This window comes from Manis javanica, chromosome 17 (assembly GCF_040802235.1).
Source record: "Manis javanica isolate MJ-LG chromosome 17, MJ_LKY, whole genome shotgun sequence".
Classification (NCBI taxonomy): domain Eukaryota; kingdom Metazoa; phylum Chordata; class Mammalia; order Pholidota; family Manidae; genus Manis; species Manis javanica.
Genome location: NC_133172.1, coordinates 16097697 through 16117659, shown reverse-complemented (window position 1 = coordinate 16117659; position 19963 = coordinate 16097697). Strand labels below are relative to the sequence as shown.

Sequence of the window (19963 nt, the reverse complement as noted above, 5' to 3'; positions counted from 1 at the left end):
GTCTCTCTGAGTTTCCTATTTGAGACTGTTAGGACTCTGCCTTCTATTAAGTATGTTTAAACTCATACTGCAAACAGAAAATCAAGTAATTCCTTTAAGATGAAGAGCCAGTCATTAAACTGATGGATCCATTATTCTCTTAACTTGACATTCTTCCCTTAAAAGCCTATGGTGAATCAATGCTACAAATAATTTTAATTATGAAAAAGCCTGTTAAAGACTTTAGGTGAATTTTTAAAAATTCATCCTTATTATGAAACAAAATAATCAGTACAAAATTAATTTTTAACAACAAATAAAATGTAACAATTCTATTAGCCTTATGAAGGCTGCGTGCTCAGCGTTCATATATTTTTTATATCAAAGTTTTTTCCTCAGAATAAACAATTATGTCATATAAAAGATTAGGATGTTCTCACATGTATAGCAAACATACGGTGTATGAGTCAGAACTCCAATTCCAAGAGATAAAAATCCAATTCAAATTAACTTAGGTAAAAAAAAGGAAGTTTATTGGATCACAAAAATTAAAAAGCAAAGGATGGTGTAGACTTCAGGCATACCTGGATCCAGAAGATCAATATCATCAGATTTCTGTCTCATATCCATTTCCTCTGTGTTGTATTTATCTTGGGAAGGCTTTCCTCATGGTGGCAAAAAGGCTATGGGTGAGTTTTAACCTTACTAAATCCTCAAAACATGCAATTCCAGTGGGAGAAAGATCTCTTACTGCCCAGAACAATACCACTACCCTTCCCCGGCCCCTCCACTCAGGGCTCCATCGGTCCAGATATGGTCATTTGCCAGTCCCTTATTAACCACTAGGTTGAGGGAAATAACTGGCCAGCCTCTGACCAACCCACTGCTCTCCCCAATTAACAGTTTCATCAGAATGATATGCATTGAAGGTGAAGTTAGTCTCAGGGCATAAAACAGATCCAAAAGTAACAGATGTCTACTATGCAGACTATTCCAAATAAGGGATGTTCATGAATAGAATGCTTTTCCATATGTATTACATTCATAGAATTACTAACCAAAGAATTCACTGATATTTATTTAGTAAGGACTGAGTGGTGATAAATGTTTTCTTTCTCATAATCAGAGTTTCCCTGTTATGAATTTTCTTATGTCGTCTAAGGGCTGAGGCACTGCTGAAATTATTCCCACATTCATTACAGTTATAGAGTTTTTCTCCAACATGAATTCTCTGGTGTAGCCTAAGGGACAAGATCTGATGGAAAGCCTTCCCACATTCATTACATTCATAGGGTTTCTCTCCAGTATGAATTCTCTGATGTTGATTAAGATATGAGCCACAACTGAAGGCCTTCCCACAGTTGTTACATTCATAGGGTTTCTCTCCTGTATGACTTCTCTTATGATGAATTAGAACTAAAGCATCACTGAAGGCTTTCCCACATTTACTACATTCAAAAGGTCTCTCTCCAGTATGAATTCTATGATGTCGATTAAGTTGTGAGTCAGTCCTAAAAAACTTCCCACATTTGATGCACTCATAGGGCTTTTCACCGGTATGAATTCTCTGATGTTGATTAAGATGAGAGCGATAGCCAAATGTCTTCCCACATTCATTACATTTAAAGGGTTTCTCTCCTGTATGGATTCTTTGATGCAGAGTAAGGGCTATGCGTCTGCTGAAGGCCTTTCCACACTGACTACATTCATAGGGTTTCTCTCCAGTGTGAATTCTCTGATGTTGATTAAGGTGTGCGCTCTGTCTGAAGGCTTTGTTACACTCCTTACATTCATATGGTTTCTCTCCTGTGTGAATTCTCTGATGTTCAACAAGGAAGGCATAACGGCTAAAGGCCTTCCCACATTCATTGCATGCAAAGGGTTTCTCTCCGGTGTGAATTCTCTGATGTTGAGCAAGGTGTGCGCTCTGTCTGAAAGTTTTGTTACATTCCTTACATTCATATGGTTTTTCTCCGATATGAGTTCTCTGATGTTCACTGAGAAAGAAGTCATGGCTAAAGGCTTTTCCACAGTCATTGCATGCACATGGTTTCTCTTCATTGTGAATTCTCTGAGGTTGGGCAAAGAATGAGTAGTAGCTAAAGGCATCGCCACATTCATCATACCCATGGGGTAATTTTCCAAAATGAGTTGTTTGATGTTGAGTAAGTAAAGAGTGGAAACTTAAGAGATTTGAAAAATCATTACTTTCATAAGGTTGCTCCCCAGAAGGAATTCCTGTATCTTTACTAAGGTATGTATTCTGACTGAATTCTTCACATTTATTACCTATCAAGGATTCTTCCTCGGCATATAGTCTTTTACGTTCAATTAGGACTGAGTTCGGGGGGAACATTTTATCATAAATATCAATTTTATGAACTTGCTCTACTGTGGGGACTCTCTGTTGTGTTAAAAGTACTGACTTCAAGAGAATGCTTCTCTTAGAATTATTACATTCACTGTCTCTTTTCAGAGCAGAGATTTCCTTAAGAGTTGTCACTTGCCTGAAATGCCTCTCTTGATTTCCTTGACACTGCTCAAATTCACCCTCGTAGTTCCAGGCTTCTCTGAAACTGGAACATTCAAGTTCATAACTTGCAAGTCTTTCCATTACCATCCCCTGTGATATTTCCTCTTCATTAATGTACCATTTTGGAGGTAATTCCTTGATTTCATACCAAGACTTCCAGTCTGAAAAATATCAAGAAAGCAAATGTCTCCTTTTCTCCTTTGCAAGGAGACAGAAAACTGTTACAGGAGAAATTGGAAGAATCTAATCGGGAGAAGGGAGGGAGAAAGTACATGATTTCCATATCTCTCAAATATGGCCATGCAAAACAAACAAAATACAAAGAACAGACAAAGAATGAAGACAGCTGACAAGGGAAGATATATTTGCTGATGATGGGGAGGAGGTGACAGGGGAAATGTAGAGCAACTAGCACATTAATATACAGGCAAGATGTAGTGCATGAAGATATAGACAAAGCTAAATGCCATGGAGATAAGGAACTGAGAACAGATAACATCATAATCACAGTTTCCCTGCCTCCAGTTTTTAAAGTCTCCAGTCCATTATCCTGCACTATCCATTCCCATTCATAAGACTAAAAGCTCCATGAGAACAGGGACTAATATTTACTTCTTTCTCTTACTGTTGCATTTAGTGCTTAGGACAATGACAGCATTTTGTTGAATGAATGAATGTTGAAAGGATGCTCAACAAATTCTAATATTTTGTCAGAAATTAGAAAAAATGATGGGTTTATTTTCCTCAGTGTCTAGAGGAAATCTGGAGTTAAGTATTCTTATCATTGAGAGAAAAATGCTGCCTACAGAATAGATACTTAATACTTTCAGGAGATGATACCAGTTGAGATAAGATGGAAGGAAAACTACTTTGTTAAAAGATGACAAAAAGAGGAAATGAAAAAGTCCTTTTCATGTCACACTACAATATCAGACAATATATTCAACTATATGGAATCTACTACCAACCTAGCACCTGGTAGAGGGGAAAAAAAGTCTGAGAAACAAGTCCTTTAAACTCCAAGGGGAGACATAAAACTTGTGAATACAAAAATTCAGTATCATGCATAATGAAGGACTAGTTAATATGACATACATTATTAGTAGTAATTACAAGAAAAACAGATCAAAACTCACTATCTTAGTTAAAGAATAATTCTTGGAGAGTATGAGCTTGATTTTCAAGGCTATGATCAAGCTTCCAAAACACAGTGATTATTTCAGTAACAGTCATTTTCATGTTTCAATATGCTTAAGGATTACTTTAGTATTACACATGTTAACATATTTCAGTTGATTACATAGTCTTTTGAATAATAGCTTCTCATCTGTTGAAAGAGAAGCTTCCCCCACACTAGGTCAGCACAAATTAAAAAGCAAAGAACATACTATGCATCTGGATCTTTCTTCTTTCTAATACACCTTCTACTCAAGAAAAGCCCCCATTCCCACCAGTCCCCCTATGCCAGCCATGGATTTACTTTTATGTGGGCCCCCATTTCAACCCCGGCTGGAGAGGACTTGATCCTGTTAGAACCAAACTATTACTTATACTTTTGCCCCAAATATAATACTTCTGCTCTCTTATCTACTCTCCTAGGACCTCTTCTCCTGTAACCACCACCCAGGGCCAGTACATTCTCTCTCAGCAAGAATGAATCTTTTCTCTACTCCAGACAAATGGCAGCTTTATAAAATACCTAATGTTGGATTCTGGGAGAAAAAGATGGTGGTGTAGGAAGGCAAGGTGTAATCCTCCTCCCAAAGACACATAAAACATGAAAAAACAGCAAACACAACTAAATCTGAAAACAACCTGAAGACTGCAGAACAGACTACCTACATCTGGGGAAAATGAGAAGAAAAGGGCAAAGTGGCAAAGGTGTGATCAAGCAGGACCCAAGCCCACCCGACCCCCAGTCCACAGGTGGGAGAAAGAGGAATGGAGCTGAGAGGAGGTAGTAGCCCAGGATCACTGACCACCTGGCCCTGGAGGTCTGCTCTGGAAACCGAGCCCACATTACAAAGGGTTCTGAGGATTAGCAGGGCTGGATACCAAGGGCAGGTGAAACACCTGGGGAGGCTGAGATCGCAGCTGCTTGTGGAGAACAGGCACAGTCCACCAGTCCCTGAGACAAAAGAAAAGTGGGCAGTTTGAAAGACTTCCCAGCAGTAGGAGGGGTGCCAAAGGGGCGAGTGTTGGATGGAGCTGTCTTCTTAGAATAAAGGGCAGATAGACAATACCTCTCCAGCCCTCCCCTGGCCCAACAGGCCAGGAACTCACAGGAGCCCAGATGCTCAATCCCCCTCACCAGCAACACAGCACTGAGGCTCCTCCCTGCACACAGACAACCCATCTGGCCCAGCAGTAGCATCAGATTTTACTGCCTGGCATACAGAGGACACTCTCTCAGCTTTCTTGGTTCTATTTCAGCCCAACCAGGGAGGTGCCTGCAGGAGCCAACCCCAAGAGCTCCTTCCGTCCCATGGGTGTCCAAGCCAGTGCTGTGTATTGGGTCTGGGCAGAGCCACACATCAGCCTGCCCACACCATTAACCCTGCAGCCCTGCCATTGCTGCAGGGCAAGCAGAGGGCAGCCCTCCCTCCAATAATTCCAGCAGACACTTCTGCACTGAGCACAAAGGCATGACTGAAGCAAATTGCCAACCTAGACTCAGACCACTACAGAAGATAGAGAGAAAGGCAGCCCTGCCCACTACATGCCAACAGCTGGGGCTCCCACACTGGAGAGGAAAGAGGCTTGAGCTTCTGGGAATGAGAGGACACCTCCTTCATAAAGCTATTACTCCATAGTAATATGGCAGAGCCATCCAATATAAAGGGAAAACACAGAGACCATGACAAAATGGAGGCAGAGGAATATGTTCCAAACAAAACTACAAGGCAAGACACCAGAAAGATGGCAAAATGAAACAGAGGTCATCAATCTTCTTGATAAAGATTTCAAAGTAAAAGTCAAAAACATGCTCATAGATCTACAGAAAAATATTCAAGATTTCAGGAAGGACTTCAACAAAATGATATAAGACCTGAAAAAGAGCCACTGAGAGCTGAAGAATACAGTATCTGAAATGAAACATACAATGGAGGGATTTAAGAATAGAAGAAACTGTCAATGAAATGGAAATTAGGGAAGAGGAACAAAATGAAGCTTAAGAACAGAGAGAAAAAAGGATCTCTAGGAATGTAAGAATAATGAGAGCTGTATGACCAATCTTAATGGAACAATATTCACATAATAGAGGTACCAGAATAGAAGAGGGAGACAAAAGGATAGAAAGTCTCTTTGAGGAAATAATGGTTGAAAACTTCCCTAGTCTAGGGAAGGAAATAGACTTGTAGGTCATGAAAGAGCAGAGAACCCATAACAAAAGGAACTCCAGGAAGACAACACTGAGACATACAATAATTAAAATGGCAAAGATCAATGATAGGAGGCAGTATTGAAAGCAGCCAGAGAGAGAAAAAAGATTACTTATAAAGAAAATCCCATCAGGCTATCAGCAGACTTCTCAACAGAAGCTTTATGGGCCAGAAAGGAGTAGCATGATATATTTAATATAATGAAAGAGAAGGACCTCCAACCAAGAATCCCTACCTAGCAAGATTATCATTTAAATTTGAAGCAGAGATTAAATAATTTTCAGATAAACAAAAGTGGAAGGAATTCACCACCATTAACCTTGCCCTATAGGACATGTTAAAGTGACTGCTGTAGATGGAAGTGTTCCTAAGGCTAAATAGCTTTCACCAGTGAAAACCAGAGTAAAGCCAGCAGACCAATTAATTATGATTAATTACCAAGCAAGTATGAAATTGAAACAAAAGAAGCAAAATCAACTGTTCACAAAACCAGTCAGGGAATACACAAAAAGTACAGATTTTGACATCTAATACATAAAATATGGAGAAGGAAGAAGATAAAAAGTACATTTAGATTGTGTTTGAAATAGAGTAATCAGCAATCTAAGATAGACTTATGTAATGAGGAAGCTATCCTTGAACCTTTGGTAACCACAAAACTAAAGTCAACAATAGATACACAAACACACATAGTAAATGAATGAATGAATGAATGAATGAATGAAGAGAAATCCAATAACAACGCTAAAGAAAACCATCAAATAACAAGAGTAGAGTATAGAGAGGAAAAAAGGAACAGAGAGGAGCTACAAAAAAGACCAGAAAGCAATTAATAAAATGGCAATAAGTACATACCTATCAATAATCACCTTAAATATAAACAGATTGAATGTACCAATCAAAAGACATAAGGTGGCACAATGAATTAAAAAACAAGACCAATTATATGCTGCCTACAAGTGACTCATTTCAGACCCAAAGACATATGCAGACTGAAAGTGAAGAGATGGAAAAAGATATTCCATGCAAATAATAGGGAGGAAAAAGCAGGAGTACCAGTACTTATATTAGACAAAATAGTTTTCAAAACAAAGAAAGTAAAAAGAGAAAAAGAAGCACATTACATAATGATAATGGGGTCCAGTCCAGCAAGAGGAAATAACCATTGTAAATATCTATGCACCCAATATAGGATAAGCTAAGTATGTAAAAGAAATACTAACAGAATTAAAGGGGGAAACAGATTGTAACACTTTCATTTTAGGAGACTTTAACACACCACTCACATCAATAGACAGATCAACCAGACAGCACATCAGTAAGGAAACAGAGGCACTTAATAATAGGCTAGATGAGATGGACTTAACAGATATCTACATAACATTCCACCCAAAAACAGCAGGATACACATTTCTCAAGTGTATGTGGAACATTTTTCAGAAGAGATGACCTACTAGGCCACAAAAAAGAGCCTCAATAAATCAAAAGAAGATTGAAATTGTATCAAGCAGCTTTTCAGACAACAATGGTATGAAAACAGAAATAAATTATACAAAGAAAACAAAAAAGCCTACAAACACATGGAAGCTAAACAACATGCTTCTAAATAATCAGTGGCTCAGTGACCAAATTAAAACAGAGATGAAGCAACACACAGAGAAAAATGAAAACAACTTGACAGTCCAAAACCTGTGGGATACAGCAAAGGCAGTTCTAACAGAAAAGTACACAGCAATAAAGGCTCTCACCACAAGAAACAAGAACAATCACAAATAAACAAACTAAATTCACAACTAAATAAACTGGAAAAAGAAGAACAAATGAAGCCCAAAATCAGTTGAAGGAGGGACATAATAAAGATCACAAAAGAAATAAATGAAATTAAGAAGAAAACAACAGAATCAATGAAACTAGGAGCTGGTTCTTTGAGAAAATATATGAAATAGATAAACCCCTAGCCAGCCTTAATCAAGAAAAAAAGAGAGTGTACACACATAAACAAGATCAGAAACGAAAAAGGAATAATCACAACAGACACCACAGAAACACAAAGAATTATTAGAGAATACTATGAAAAATTATATGCCACTAAATCGCACAACCTAGAAGAAATGGACAACTTTCTAGAAAAATAGACCTTTTATTCAACATAGTACTGGAGGTCCTAACTTTGGCTATCAGACAATACAAAATATAAAATGCATCAAAATTGGTAAGGAAGAAATTAAACTGTCACTATTTGCAAGTGACATCCTATTATACATAGAAAACCCCAAAGATCCCACCAAAAAACTATTAGAACTAATAACTGAATTCATCAAAGTTGCAAGATACAAAATTAACAAACAGAAATCTGTCACATTCCTATACACGAACAATGAATTAGTGGAAAGAGAAATCAGGAAAACAACTCTATTTACAATTGTATCAAAAAGAATAAAAATACCTAGGAATAAACCTAACCAAGAAGGTGAAAAACCTATACTCTGAAAACTACAAGACACTCATGTGTAGAAATTAAGGAATACACCAATGAATGGAAATATATCCCATGTTCATGGATATGAAGAATTAATATTGTCAAAATGGCCATCCTACCCAAACCAATTTACAGATTCAATGTAATCCCTATCAAAATACCAACAACATTCTTCAATGAACTAGAACAAATAGTTCTAAAATTCATATGGAACCACAAAAGAACCCAAATAGCCAAAGCAATCCTGATAAAGAAGAATAAAGCTTGGAGGATTATACTCCCTAACTTCAAGCTCTACTACAAAGCTACAGTAATCAAAACTATTTGGTATTCGCATGCAAGAACAGACCCATAGATCAATGGAACAGAACAGAAAGCCCAGATATAAACCCACGCATATGTGGTCAATTAAAATACAATAAAGGAGTCATGAATATACAAATGGGAAAAGAAAGCCTCTTCAACAACTGGTGCTGGGAAAACTGGACAGCTACATGTAAGACAATGAAACTGGATTATTGTCTAACTCCATAAAAAAATAAACTCAAAATAGATCAAAGACTTGAATTAAATCATGAAACTATAAAACTCTTAGAAGAAACCTGTAGAGGCTTAAAGATGGTGGCATGAGTGGTGAGACAGAAACCTCCTCCCAAAACCACATGTAATATGAAAATATAGCAAATACAATTAATCCTGAAAGAGGAACAGGAAAGAAGGCTGCAACACAATTCCTACTGGAGAAAAGAGCAGACATCATGGAAAAGGGTAAAGTACCAAAGCTGTGATCCAGCGGAACACAAGCCCTTCCCCCACGCAGCTCATCAGTGGGAGGAAGAAAAACAGAGCAGGGAAGGGGTGAAGGCCTAGGACTGCTGAACACCCAACCCTGGAGATCTGCTCTGGGAGCACAGACCTACATTACATGGTGCTCTGGAGATTAGTAGGGTTGGACAGCTAAGACAGGCAAAATAGAGAGACTGGGATTCCAGCTGCTTACGGAGAACAAGTATGCACAACCCACCACTCTCAGACAAAAGAAAGGTGGGCACTCTCAGAGACTTCCCAACAGTGAAAGGGCTGCTAAAGGGGCAGGATTGCACAGAGCTTGCTGCTCAGCAGAAAGGACAGGTGGACAAAATTGTCCAAGCGCACTCAGTCCAGCAGACTGGAAACTTTCAAAAGATTCAGGCACTCCATACCCGTGGCTAGCAATGTAACTCCCAAGGCCCCCCACTGCAATACAGTCTGCCGCTCCTTCCTCTCAGCTGGCACCAGGCCAGCCAGATGGCAGCCCCACCTATGGTAGCTAAAAGGGTGTAGCATGAAGGCTCCTCCCTTTCACTTGGCCCACTGGCCCTGACACAGTGGAGGCAGGCACTGAAGCCAGGAAGAAGGAAAAAGCTCTTTCCTCCTGGCAGGCATCAGCGCTACTTGACTGAGACGCTATGGCTCAAGGACAGCCGGAGGACAGCCTCACCTATGGCAGACTACAGGGGTGTATCCAAGAGGCTGCTCCATGCACATGTTGCTCACTGGCCCTGACAGTACAGGAAGGCACTATGACAGGGAAGAAGTAAAGAGCTCTTCCTCCTGGCAGGCATCAGCTCCACTCACCTGTGACCCTCACCATCACTCCAAGGGCTGAGCAGCTCCAGAGAGTAGAGCTTCTGGGCACTAGAAGGGACTGCCTACACCAAGATATCACTTCAAATATGAAATGACAAAAGAACATGGTAGAAAACAAAATCCCACAAACGCCAGAAGGAGGGCCAAGTGAAAGTGAACCCACCAATCTTTCTGGAAAGATTTCAAAATACAAATCACAAACATGCTCATGGAGCTACAGAGAAATATTCAACATCTCACAGAGGAATTCAAGAGACAGAAACTTTGAAAAATACAATATCTGAAATGAAACATACAACGGAAGGATTAAAAAGCATATTAGATGAAGTGGAGGATACAGTAAATGAAACAGAAATTAGAGAACAGGAATACAAAGAAGTTGAGGCAGAAAGAGAAAAAGGATCTCTACGAATGAAAGAATATTGAGAGAACTGTGTGACAAATCCAAATGGAACAATATTCCATGATAGGGGTACCAGAAGAAGAAGAGAGCAAAAAAGGAATAGAAACTGTTTTTCAGGAGGTAATTGCTGAAAACTTCCCCAATCTGGGGAAGGACATAGTCCCTCAGGCCATGGAGGTGCACAGATCTCCCAACACAAGGGACCAAAAAAGACAACACCAAGACATATAATAATTAAAATGACAAAGATCAAAGAAAAGGACAAAGTATTGAGAGCAGCCAGAGAGAGGAAAAAGATCACATACAAAGGAAAACCCACCAAGCTATCATCAGACTTCTCAGCAGAAACCTTACAGGCCAAAAGACAGTGGCATGATATATTTAATCTAGTGAAACAGAAGGGACTTGAAACAAGAATACTCTACCCAAAAAAACTATCATTTAAATTTGAAGGAGGGATCAAATAATTTCCAGATAAGCAAAAGTTGAGAGAATTTACCTCCCACAAACCATCTCTACAGTGTATTTTGGAGGGACCGCAATAGATGGAAGTGCTCCTAAGGCCAAATAGCTGTCAACAGAAAAAATAATACCACAGTAAAGGAAGTAGACTAATTAATTACTAAGCAACGCAAAATTTTATTAACTACCTCAAAAGTTGGTCAAAGGATAGACAGAGTACAGAATATGATACCTAAAATATAAAAAACAGAGGAGGAAGAAAAAGGAGGGGAAAAAAAGAAACAACCTTTACATTATATCTGTAATAGCATATTAAAGTGAGTTAAGTTAGACAGTAAAGAAGCTACCCTAGAAACTTTGGTAACCATGAATCTAAAACCTGCAATGGCAATAAGTACATATCTATAATCCCCCTAAATGTAAATGGTCTGAATGCACCAATCAAAAGATACAGAATTACTGAATGGATAAAGAAACAAAACCCATCTATCTGCTACCTACAAGAGACTCATTTCAAACCCAAAGACATACACAGACTCAAAGTGAAGGAATGGAAAAAGATATTTCATGCAACTAATAGGGATAAAAAAGCAGGTGTTGCAGTACTTGTATCAGACAAAATATAGACTTCAAAACAAAGAAAGTAACAAAAGATAAAGAAGGACATTACATAATGATAAAAGGTTCAGTCCAACAGGAGGATATAACCATTATAAACATCTAGGTACCCAACACAGGAGCACCTACATATGTGAAACTAATACTGACAGAATTAAAGGTGGAAATAGAATGCAATGCATTCATTTTAGAAGACTTCAACACACAACTCACTCCAAAGGACTGATCAACCAGAAAGAAAATAACTAAGTAGACAGAGGCACTGAATAACACACTAGAACAGATGGACCTAATAGACTTCTACAGAACACTCCACCCAAAAGTAGCAGGATACACATTCTTCTCAAGTGCACATGGAACATTTTCCAGAATAGACCACATACTAGGCCACAAAAAGAGCCTCAGTAAATTCAGAAGGATTGAAATTGTATCAACCAGCTTCTCAGAACACAAAGGTATGCAACTGTGAATAAATTGTGCTAAGAAAACAAAAAGCCCACAAACACAAGTAGGCTTAACATTCTTCTAAATAATCAATGGAATAATGATCAAATAAAAACAGAGATCAAGCAATATATGGAGACAAATGAAAACCACAATTCAATACTGCAAAATCTGTGGGACAAAGCAAAGGCAGTACTAAGAGGGAAGTATACTGCAATACAGGCTTACCTCAGGAAAGAAGAACAATCTTATATGAACAATCTAAACTCATAATTTATGAAACTAGAAAAAGAAGAACAAATGAGAACCAAAATCAGTAGAAGTAGGGACATAATAAAGATCAGAGCAGACATAAATAAAATCAAGAAGAATAAAACAACAGAATCAATTAAAGTAGGACCGGTTCTTTGAGAAAATAAACAAAATAGATAAACTCCTAGCCAGACTTATCAAGAAAAAAAGAGAGTCTTGACTTATAAACAGAATCAGAAATGAGAAAAGAAAAATCATTACAGACACCACAGAAATACAAGGAATTATTAGAGAATACTATGACAAACTATATGCTAGCAAACTGGATAACCTAGAAGGAATGGAAAACTTTCCAGAAAAATACAACCTTCCAAGGTTGACCCAGGAAGACACAGAAAATCTGAACAGACCAATCACCAGCAAGGAAATGAATTGGTAATCAAAAAACCACCTAAGAACAAAATTCCTGGACTAGATGAGTTCACCACAGAATTTTACCAAACATTTACTGAAGACCTAATACCCATCCTCATTAAAGTTTTCCAAAAAGTAGAAGAGGAGGGAATACTGTCAAACTCATTCTAAGAGGCCAGCATCACTCTAAAAACAAAACCAGATACACTACAGAAAAAGAAAATTACAAACACCCCTTAAAAACATAGATGTAAAAATACTCAGCAAAATATTAGCAAACCAAATTCAAAAATACATAAAAAAGATCATCCATCATGATCAAGTAGGATTTATTCCAGGGATGCAAGGGTGGTACAATATTCAAAAATCCATCAACGTCATACACCACATCAACAAAAAAACACAAAAATCACATGAACATCTCCATGGATGCTGAAAAAGCATTTGACAAAATTCAACTTCCATTCATGATAAAAAATCTCAACAAAATGGGTAGAGAGGGTAAGTACTTCAACATAATGAAGGCCATATATGACAAACCCACAGCCAATATCATACTTAACAACAAAAAGTGGAAAGCCTTTCCTTTAAGATCGGGAACAAGACAAGGATGCCCACTCTCCTCAATTTTATTCAACATAGTACAGGAGGTCCTAGCCATGAGAATCAGACAACAAAAAGAAATGAAAAGCCTCCAGATTGGTAAGGAAGAAATTAAACTGTCACTGTTTACAGATAACATGACATTGTACTTAAAAAAAAACCCTAAAGAATCCACTTCAAAACTACTAGATCTAATATCTGAATTCAGCAAAGTTGTAGGATACAAAATTAATACACAGAAATCTGCTGCATTTCTATGTACTAACGATGAACTAGCAGAAAGAGAAATCAGGAAAACAACTCAACTCACAATTGCATGAAAAAGAATAAAATACCTAGGAATAAACGTAACCAAGTAAGTGAAAGACCTATACCCTGAAAAATAAAAGACACTCTTAAGAGAAATTAAAGAGGACACTAACAAATGGAAACTCATCCCATGCTCTTGGCTAGAAAGAATTAACATTGTCAAAATGGCCAATCTGCCTAAACCAATTTACAGATTCAATGCAATCCCTATCAAAATACCAATGGCATTCTTCAACAAACTAGAACAAATAGTTCTAAAATTCATATGGAACCACAAAATACCCCAAATAGCCAAAGCAATCCTGAGAAGGAAGAATAAAGCTGGGGAAATTACGCTCCCTGAATTCAAGCTCTACTAAAAACCCATGGTAATCAAGGCAATTTGGTACTGTCACAAGAACAGACCCATAGATCAACAGAACAAAATAGAGAGCCAGATATAAACCCAAGTATATATGGTCAATTAATACACAATAAAGGAGCCATGGAAATACAATGGGGAAATGACAGCCTCTTCAACAACTGGTGTTGGCAAAACTGGACACATAAGAGAATGAAACTGGATTATTGTCTAACTCATACACAAAAGTAAACTCTAAATGGGTCAAAGACCTGAATGAAAGTCAGGAAGCCATAAAACTTTTAGAAGAAAACATAGGCAAAAATCTCTTGAATATAAACACGAGCAACTTTTTCCTGAGCATATCTCCTCGGGCAAGGGAAACAAAAGCAAATATGAACAAATGGGACTACATCATACTAAAAAGCTTCTGTACAGCAAAGGACACCATTAGCAGAACAAAAAGGCATCCTATGGATGGGAGAATATATTCATAAGTGACATATCTGATAAGGGGTTGACATCCAAAATACATAAAGAACTCATATGCCTCAACCCCCAAAAAGCAAATAATGTTATTTAAAAATGGAGGAGCTGAACAGACACTTCTTCAAACAAGAAATTCAGATGGCCAGCTGGCACATGAAAGGATGCTCCACATCGCTAATTATCAGTGAAATGCAAAATAAAACCGCAATGAGATATCTCCTCACACCAGTTAGGATGGCCAATATCAAAAAGACTAGGAACAACAAATGCTGGCGAGGATGTGGAGAATGGAACCCTCCTACACTGCTGGTGGGAATGTAAATTAGTTCAACCATTGTGGAAAGCAATATGGAGGTTTCTCAAAAAAACTCAAAATTGAAATACCATTTGACCCAGGAATTCCACTACTAGGAATTTACCCTAAGAATGTAGGATTCCAGTTTGAAAAAGACATATGCACCCCTATGTTTATCGCAGCACTATTTACAGTAGCCATGAAATGGAAGCAACCTAAGTGTCCATCAGTAGACGAATGGATAAAGAAGATGTGGTACAAATACACAATGGAATATTATTCAGACATAACAAGAAAACTAATCCTACCATTTGCAACAATATGGATGGAGCTAGAGGGCATTATGCTCAGTGAAATAAGCCAGGCAGAGAAAGAGGAGTACCAAATGATCTCCCTCATTTGTGGAGTAAAACAACAAGCAAAACTGAAGGAACAAAACAGCAGCAGACTCACAGACTCCAAGAAGCAACTTGTGGTTACCGAAGGGGGGGGTAAGGGAGAATGGATGGGAGGGAGGGAGAAGGGGATTGAAGGGCATTATGATTGGCACACATGGTGTAGGGGGGTCACAGGGAAGACAGTGTAGCACAAGAAGACAGGTGGTGACTCTGTGGCATCTTACTATGCTGATGGACAGTGACAGTAATGGGATGTGGAGGGGATCTCATAATATGGGTGACTGTAGTAACCACAGTGTTTTTCATGTGAAATTTTATAATAGTGTATATCAATGATATCTTAATAAAAATGTTTTAAATGAAATGCACACATTTATTATTCAATGGACATGTATAAATATGTTAATATCAACAGTGTTCATAATTAAAACCTGGAAACTCAAATGGACAAATGGTGGTAGACTCATTTAATCATATACTATAAAAAGCAATGAAAATGAACTACTGCTATATGCAACAATATTGATGTGTCTCACAATGTAATACTGAGGGGTAGAAGTCAGACAGTAATACATGCTCTAATTCCATTTATATAAAGTTTTCAAGAATAGGCAAAACTATAAGAAGAAAACAAATCCTACCATTTGCAACAACATGGATGGAGTTAGAGGGTATTATGTGCTATGGAGCACAGATTATTTCACTCATCTATGGAGTATATGAACAAAGAAAAAACTGAAGGAACAAAACAGCAGCAGATTCACAGAACCCAAGAATGGACTAACAGTTACCAAAGGAAAAGGGACTGGGGAGGGAAGGATAAGGGGGAAAAGGGGCATCATGACTAGCACACATAATGTAGGGGGGGTACAGGGAAGGCAGTATAGCACAGAGAAGACAAGTAGTGATTCTATAGCATCTTACTATGCTGATGGACAATGACTGTAATGGGGTATGTGGTGGGGACTTGACAATGGGGGGAATCTAGTAACCACAATGTTGTGCAATGTAAGTGTATATTAATGATACCCCCACCCCCAAAAAAGAATAGGCAAAACTAATCTGATTTCTATCTCAGTTCACAGAAACAAGGTAGTGGTTACCTGTGGTATGGGCTGAAGGGATAGTGACTAGGAAAGGACAATATAGAATGCTGGTAATGTTTCCTGTCTTGAACTGGGTATTGGTTACCCTGGGTATGTTCACCTTGTAGAATTGAGTCAAATACTGAAAATGTATGTACTTTTCTGTATGTATGCTTTTCTTTAATAAAAACTTAATTTAAAAAAAAACTCTTAGAAGAAAACATAGGCAAAAATCTCTTGAATATAAGCCTGAGCAATTTTTCCTGGACACATCTCCTTGGGCAAAGAAGATAAATTTAAAAAATAAACAAGTGGGACTACATCACACTAAAAAGCTTCTGTACAGAAAAAGACACCATCAGCAGAGCAAAAACGCATCCCACAATATGGGAGAATATATTTGTAAATGACTCATTTGATAAGGAGTTAACATCTAAAATATATAAAGAACTCACATGCCTCAACACCCAATAAACAAATAACCTGGTTAAAAAATGGGCAGAGGACCTGAATAGACACTTTTCCAAAGAAGAAACATAAATGGCCAACATGTACAAGAAAATATGCTCCACTTCTCTAATCATCAGGGAAATGCAAATAAAGCCACAGTGAGATATTACCTCACACCAGTTAGGATGGCCACTATACAAAAGAGAAGAAATAACAAATGCTGGCGAGGATGCAGAGAAAGAAGAACCCTCCTACACTGTTGGTGGGCCATGTAAAGTTCAACCAATGTGGAGAGCAATATGGAGGATCCTCAAAAAACTAAAAATAGAAATACCATTTGGCCCAGTAATTCCAGCCATAGGAATTTACTGAAAGAATACAAAATCCCTGAATCAAAAAGATCTATGCACCCCTATGTTTATCGCTGCACTGTCTGCAATAGCCAAGATATGGAAGCAACCTAAGTTGATTCATCAATAGATGAACAGATAAAGATGTGGTTTATATACACCGTGGAATATTTTTCGGCCATAAGAAGAAAAGAAATCCTCCCATCTGCAACAACATGGATGGATCTAGAGGGTATTATGTTCAGTGAAATAAGCCAGGTGGAGAAAGATAAATACCACTTATTTCACTTATTTATGGAATATAAAAACAAAGCAAAACAGAAGGAACAAAATAGCAGTAGACTCACAGACATTGGGAAGTGACCAATGGTTACCAAGGGAGAGGGGTTGGGGTGGTGGTTGGGTGGGGGGCGCAGTTGAAGGGGATAAAGGGCCACAATAATATGCAATCACAATCTAAGTTGGTCACAGAGATGGTAGTACATCATGGATGATTCTGTAACATCTTACTACATGGACAGATAGTAACTGCACTAGATGGGCTGAGGATTTAGTAATATGGGTAACTTGAACCACTGTGTTGTATATTTGAAACCAACATAAGATTGTATATTAACAATGCTTTAATAAAAAATAATATCTAATGTAATAGGTAATGGGAGTGAAAAGCTAATGGGAAAAGACTAGAAATTTTCCAAAATGGGATATTATGAGGTGCTTGGAGCTCCACCCACTCTTAAAAAACATGGCGCATTCTGGACTTAGGCAAATGAATACTAAAAGAGGAAGGAACTCCATATGGGGTAATCCAGGAGAACATGTAGAGTACAGCCTGCGGAAAGTGTATAGCAGGAAATAAGTATTGTATATGTGGAAGACATATTCACTATGATTAGAGTAGAGAAATACTTAGAAGTCCATGGTATTACAATGGCATTCAGCAAAAGAAAGAAGACAATTCACTCATTATCAGCAACTGATTGAGGGGAAAAGGGAAGTTATGGATTCAGGCAAGTGGAGGAGAGCCAAGAGGGCATCCATGGGGCACAGGGTAAATAACACAGGGTTTGGGGTCATAGGTGACTTTGAATCCCACCTCTGCATCTAGCTAACCAATTATTCTATCTTTAACAAACTGAGAGAGGTGGGGAAAGATGGTGGAGTACGAAGGCAAGGCAGAAAACTTCTCCCACATATACACCAAGGAAGAAACTACAGCAAATAAAACTAATCCTGTAAATGAAGACTGAAGACTGCTGAACAAAGTGATTAACCTGTCTCTTCAGCATCAGTTTCTTATAGGCAAAATGAAGTGACCTGGCACATATGGTATAGGAATAAGGATAATATATTTATAAAATACACAGAAGTTATCTGGCACATTATAGATATTCAGTGACATTTACAAATTAATATATGCTGATTAAGTTATTCTCACACCTACACCACTACTAGGCTCAGATATTATTACATCTGTGTCCAAACAGGGTTTATGAAATAGGCTGATAGTCAAGTGGCAAGATAAAGAATGGGAGAGGTAAACATTCTGGGGCTAAAATGTATCCAGGCCATGTGTTGGAGATAAATAATTTCCAACCACTTATAATCTACAAATGGATGAAAGTTAGAGGTCAAAGTCTGATCAACTTTGGAATCCAATCAGAACTGCTGATGTGTAGTGTTGGAAGAGGAAAAGGTCTTACAACACTGTGGACCTAGGCTCCTTCATGCTATACTGGTGAGTTACAGACAAACTGGTACATATACTGATTAAATAAATCATCTGGCATAAAATCCAGAAGATTCTGGTGGGAAGTCTGGGAAGAAAAGATAGGACCTAAGGGGAAATGTTAAAAAGGAGGTATTTTACTGCTAAAGCCCAGAATTCATGTTTCAACAAATAGCCTGATCAATGACCCACAGACTTACAGGTTGGATCTCCTTTAAACAACTGTATAGAACTACGTTGTCCACTAATCACATGTAGCAACTTAAATTAATTAAAATATAAAGTTTTTAAATTCAATTTCTCAGTCACACCAATAGCCAAATGTGGCTAGTGGCTACTATTTTCAAAAGCACAGATATAGATCATTTCTATTATGGAATGTTCTATTAGCACAGGATACAGATCCAAACTAATAAAAAAAATCTTATGGTTGAATGAGAAAGAAAAAAGGGACAGGAGCTAGTTAAAGGGAGAGAGGAACAACGCAGAGCTTTGGACAGAGAAGAATGGTGGTCAAAACTCTCTCATCCATTCAGTAAACTGAGGAATATGAAATACAAAAGAACCTGGACTTAGTCAAACTGGAGGGGCAGAATCCAGATTCTAAGTGGTAAAACAATGGAAGTAAAGGTAATGAATGGAGATTACAATTGTTATACAACAAATTGGAAGACAGATGGCAATATGGTGTACAGGAACACTAAAAAGGTTCTATAAGATGTTATGAAATTATTTTATAGATTTATAAAAATGTAAGCTATAACTGTACCAAATGAAAAAATATATATGTGCACACTTCTTTACATCATGTTAATTTATATCAGGTCAATTTTCCTCAAATTTCTTAATTCCATAAGGATATTATTTCTGAATACATAAAATTATTTTAAAGGATGCATGGAAACAATCGATAACATAAAACAAAATTCTGAAGAAAAAAGTTTCTATAACCAATAATATGATCTAAAGCCTTGCATTTTATATCTTACTTTCATTAAAATCCCTGTAAAAGACTTCACCAGGGTGATTTTTAAAATTCTCTATCATTGTGGGGAAATGTCAAGAGAGACACACTTGAAGCATAAAAATACATATGGGATGCAGAGAACAGAATTAAGAGGTGAATGACCCCCCCAATCCTGACCAAACCTGGTTGATGGATTCACGTGGGAAAAACATGTGGACCTATAGGGGTGCTACAGCTGAGGACCAGCTTTAGGGCTGCTCTATAACCCTTTTTTTCTTTTAAATAGAAATAATATTTATTAGAAAATATTCAAGCAATCAAAGATATATAAAGTAGAAAGTATACTTTCTCA

At 37.8% G+C, this 19963-nt stretch overlaps 1 protein-coding gene across 3 annotated transcripts in view; it reads right to left on the bottom strand.

Moving 5' to 3' along the window:
• Positions 1 to 489: 489 nt before the first annotated feature.
• The window catches only part of ZNF527 (zinc finger protein 527), a 35684-nt gene continuing 16210 nt past the window's right edge, over positions 490 to 19963 (bottom strand). For 2 of the 3 annotated variants that reach the window (XM_037013820.2, XM_073226249.1), the window contains one exon: positions 490 to 2673. In XM_037013820.2, the coding sequence (XP_036869715.2) occupies positions 1046 to 2673 (1628 nt within the window). In that variant the 3' untranslated portion in view covers positions 490 to 1045. Of the gene's footprint in view, positions 2674 to 4585; positions 4641 to 19963 lie in introns of all 3 variants that reach the window. The other variant, XM_037013819.2, reaches the window with a different exon arrangement.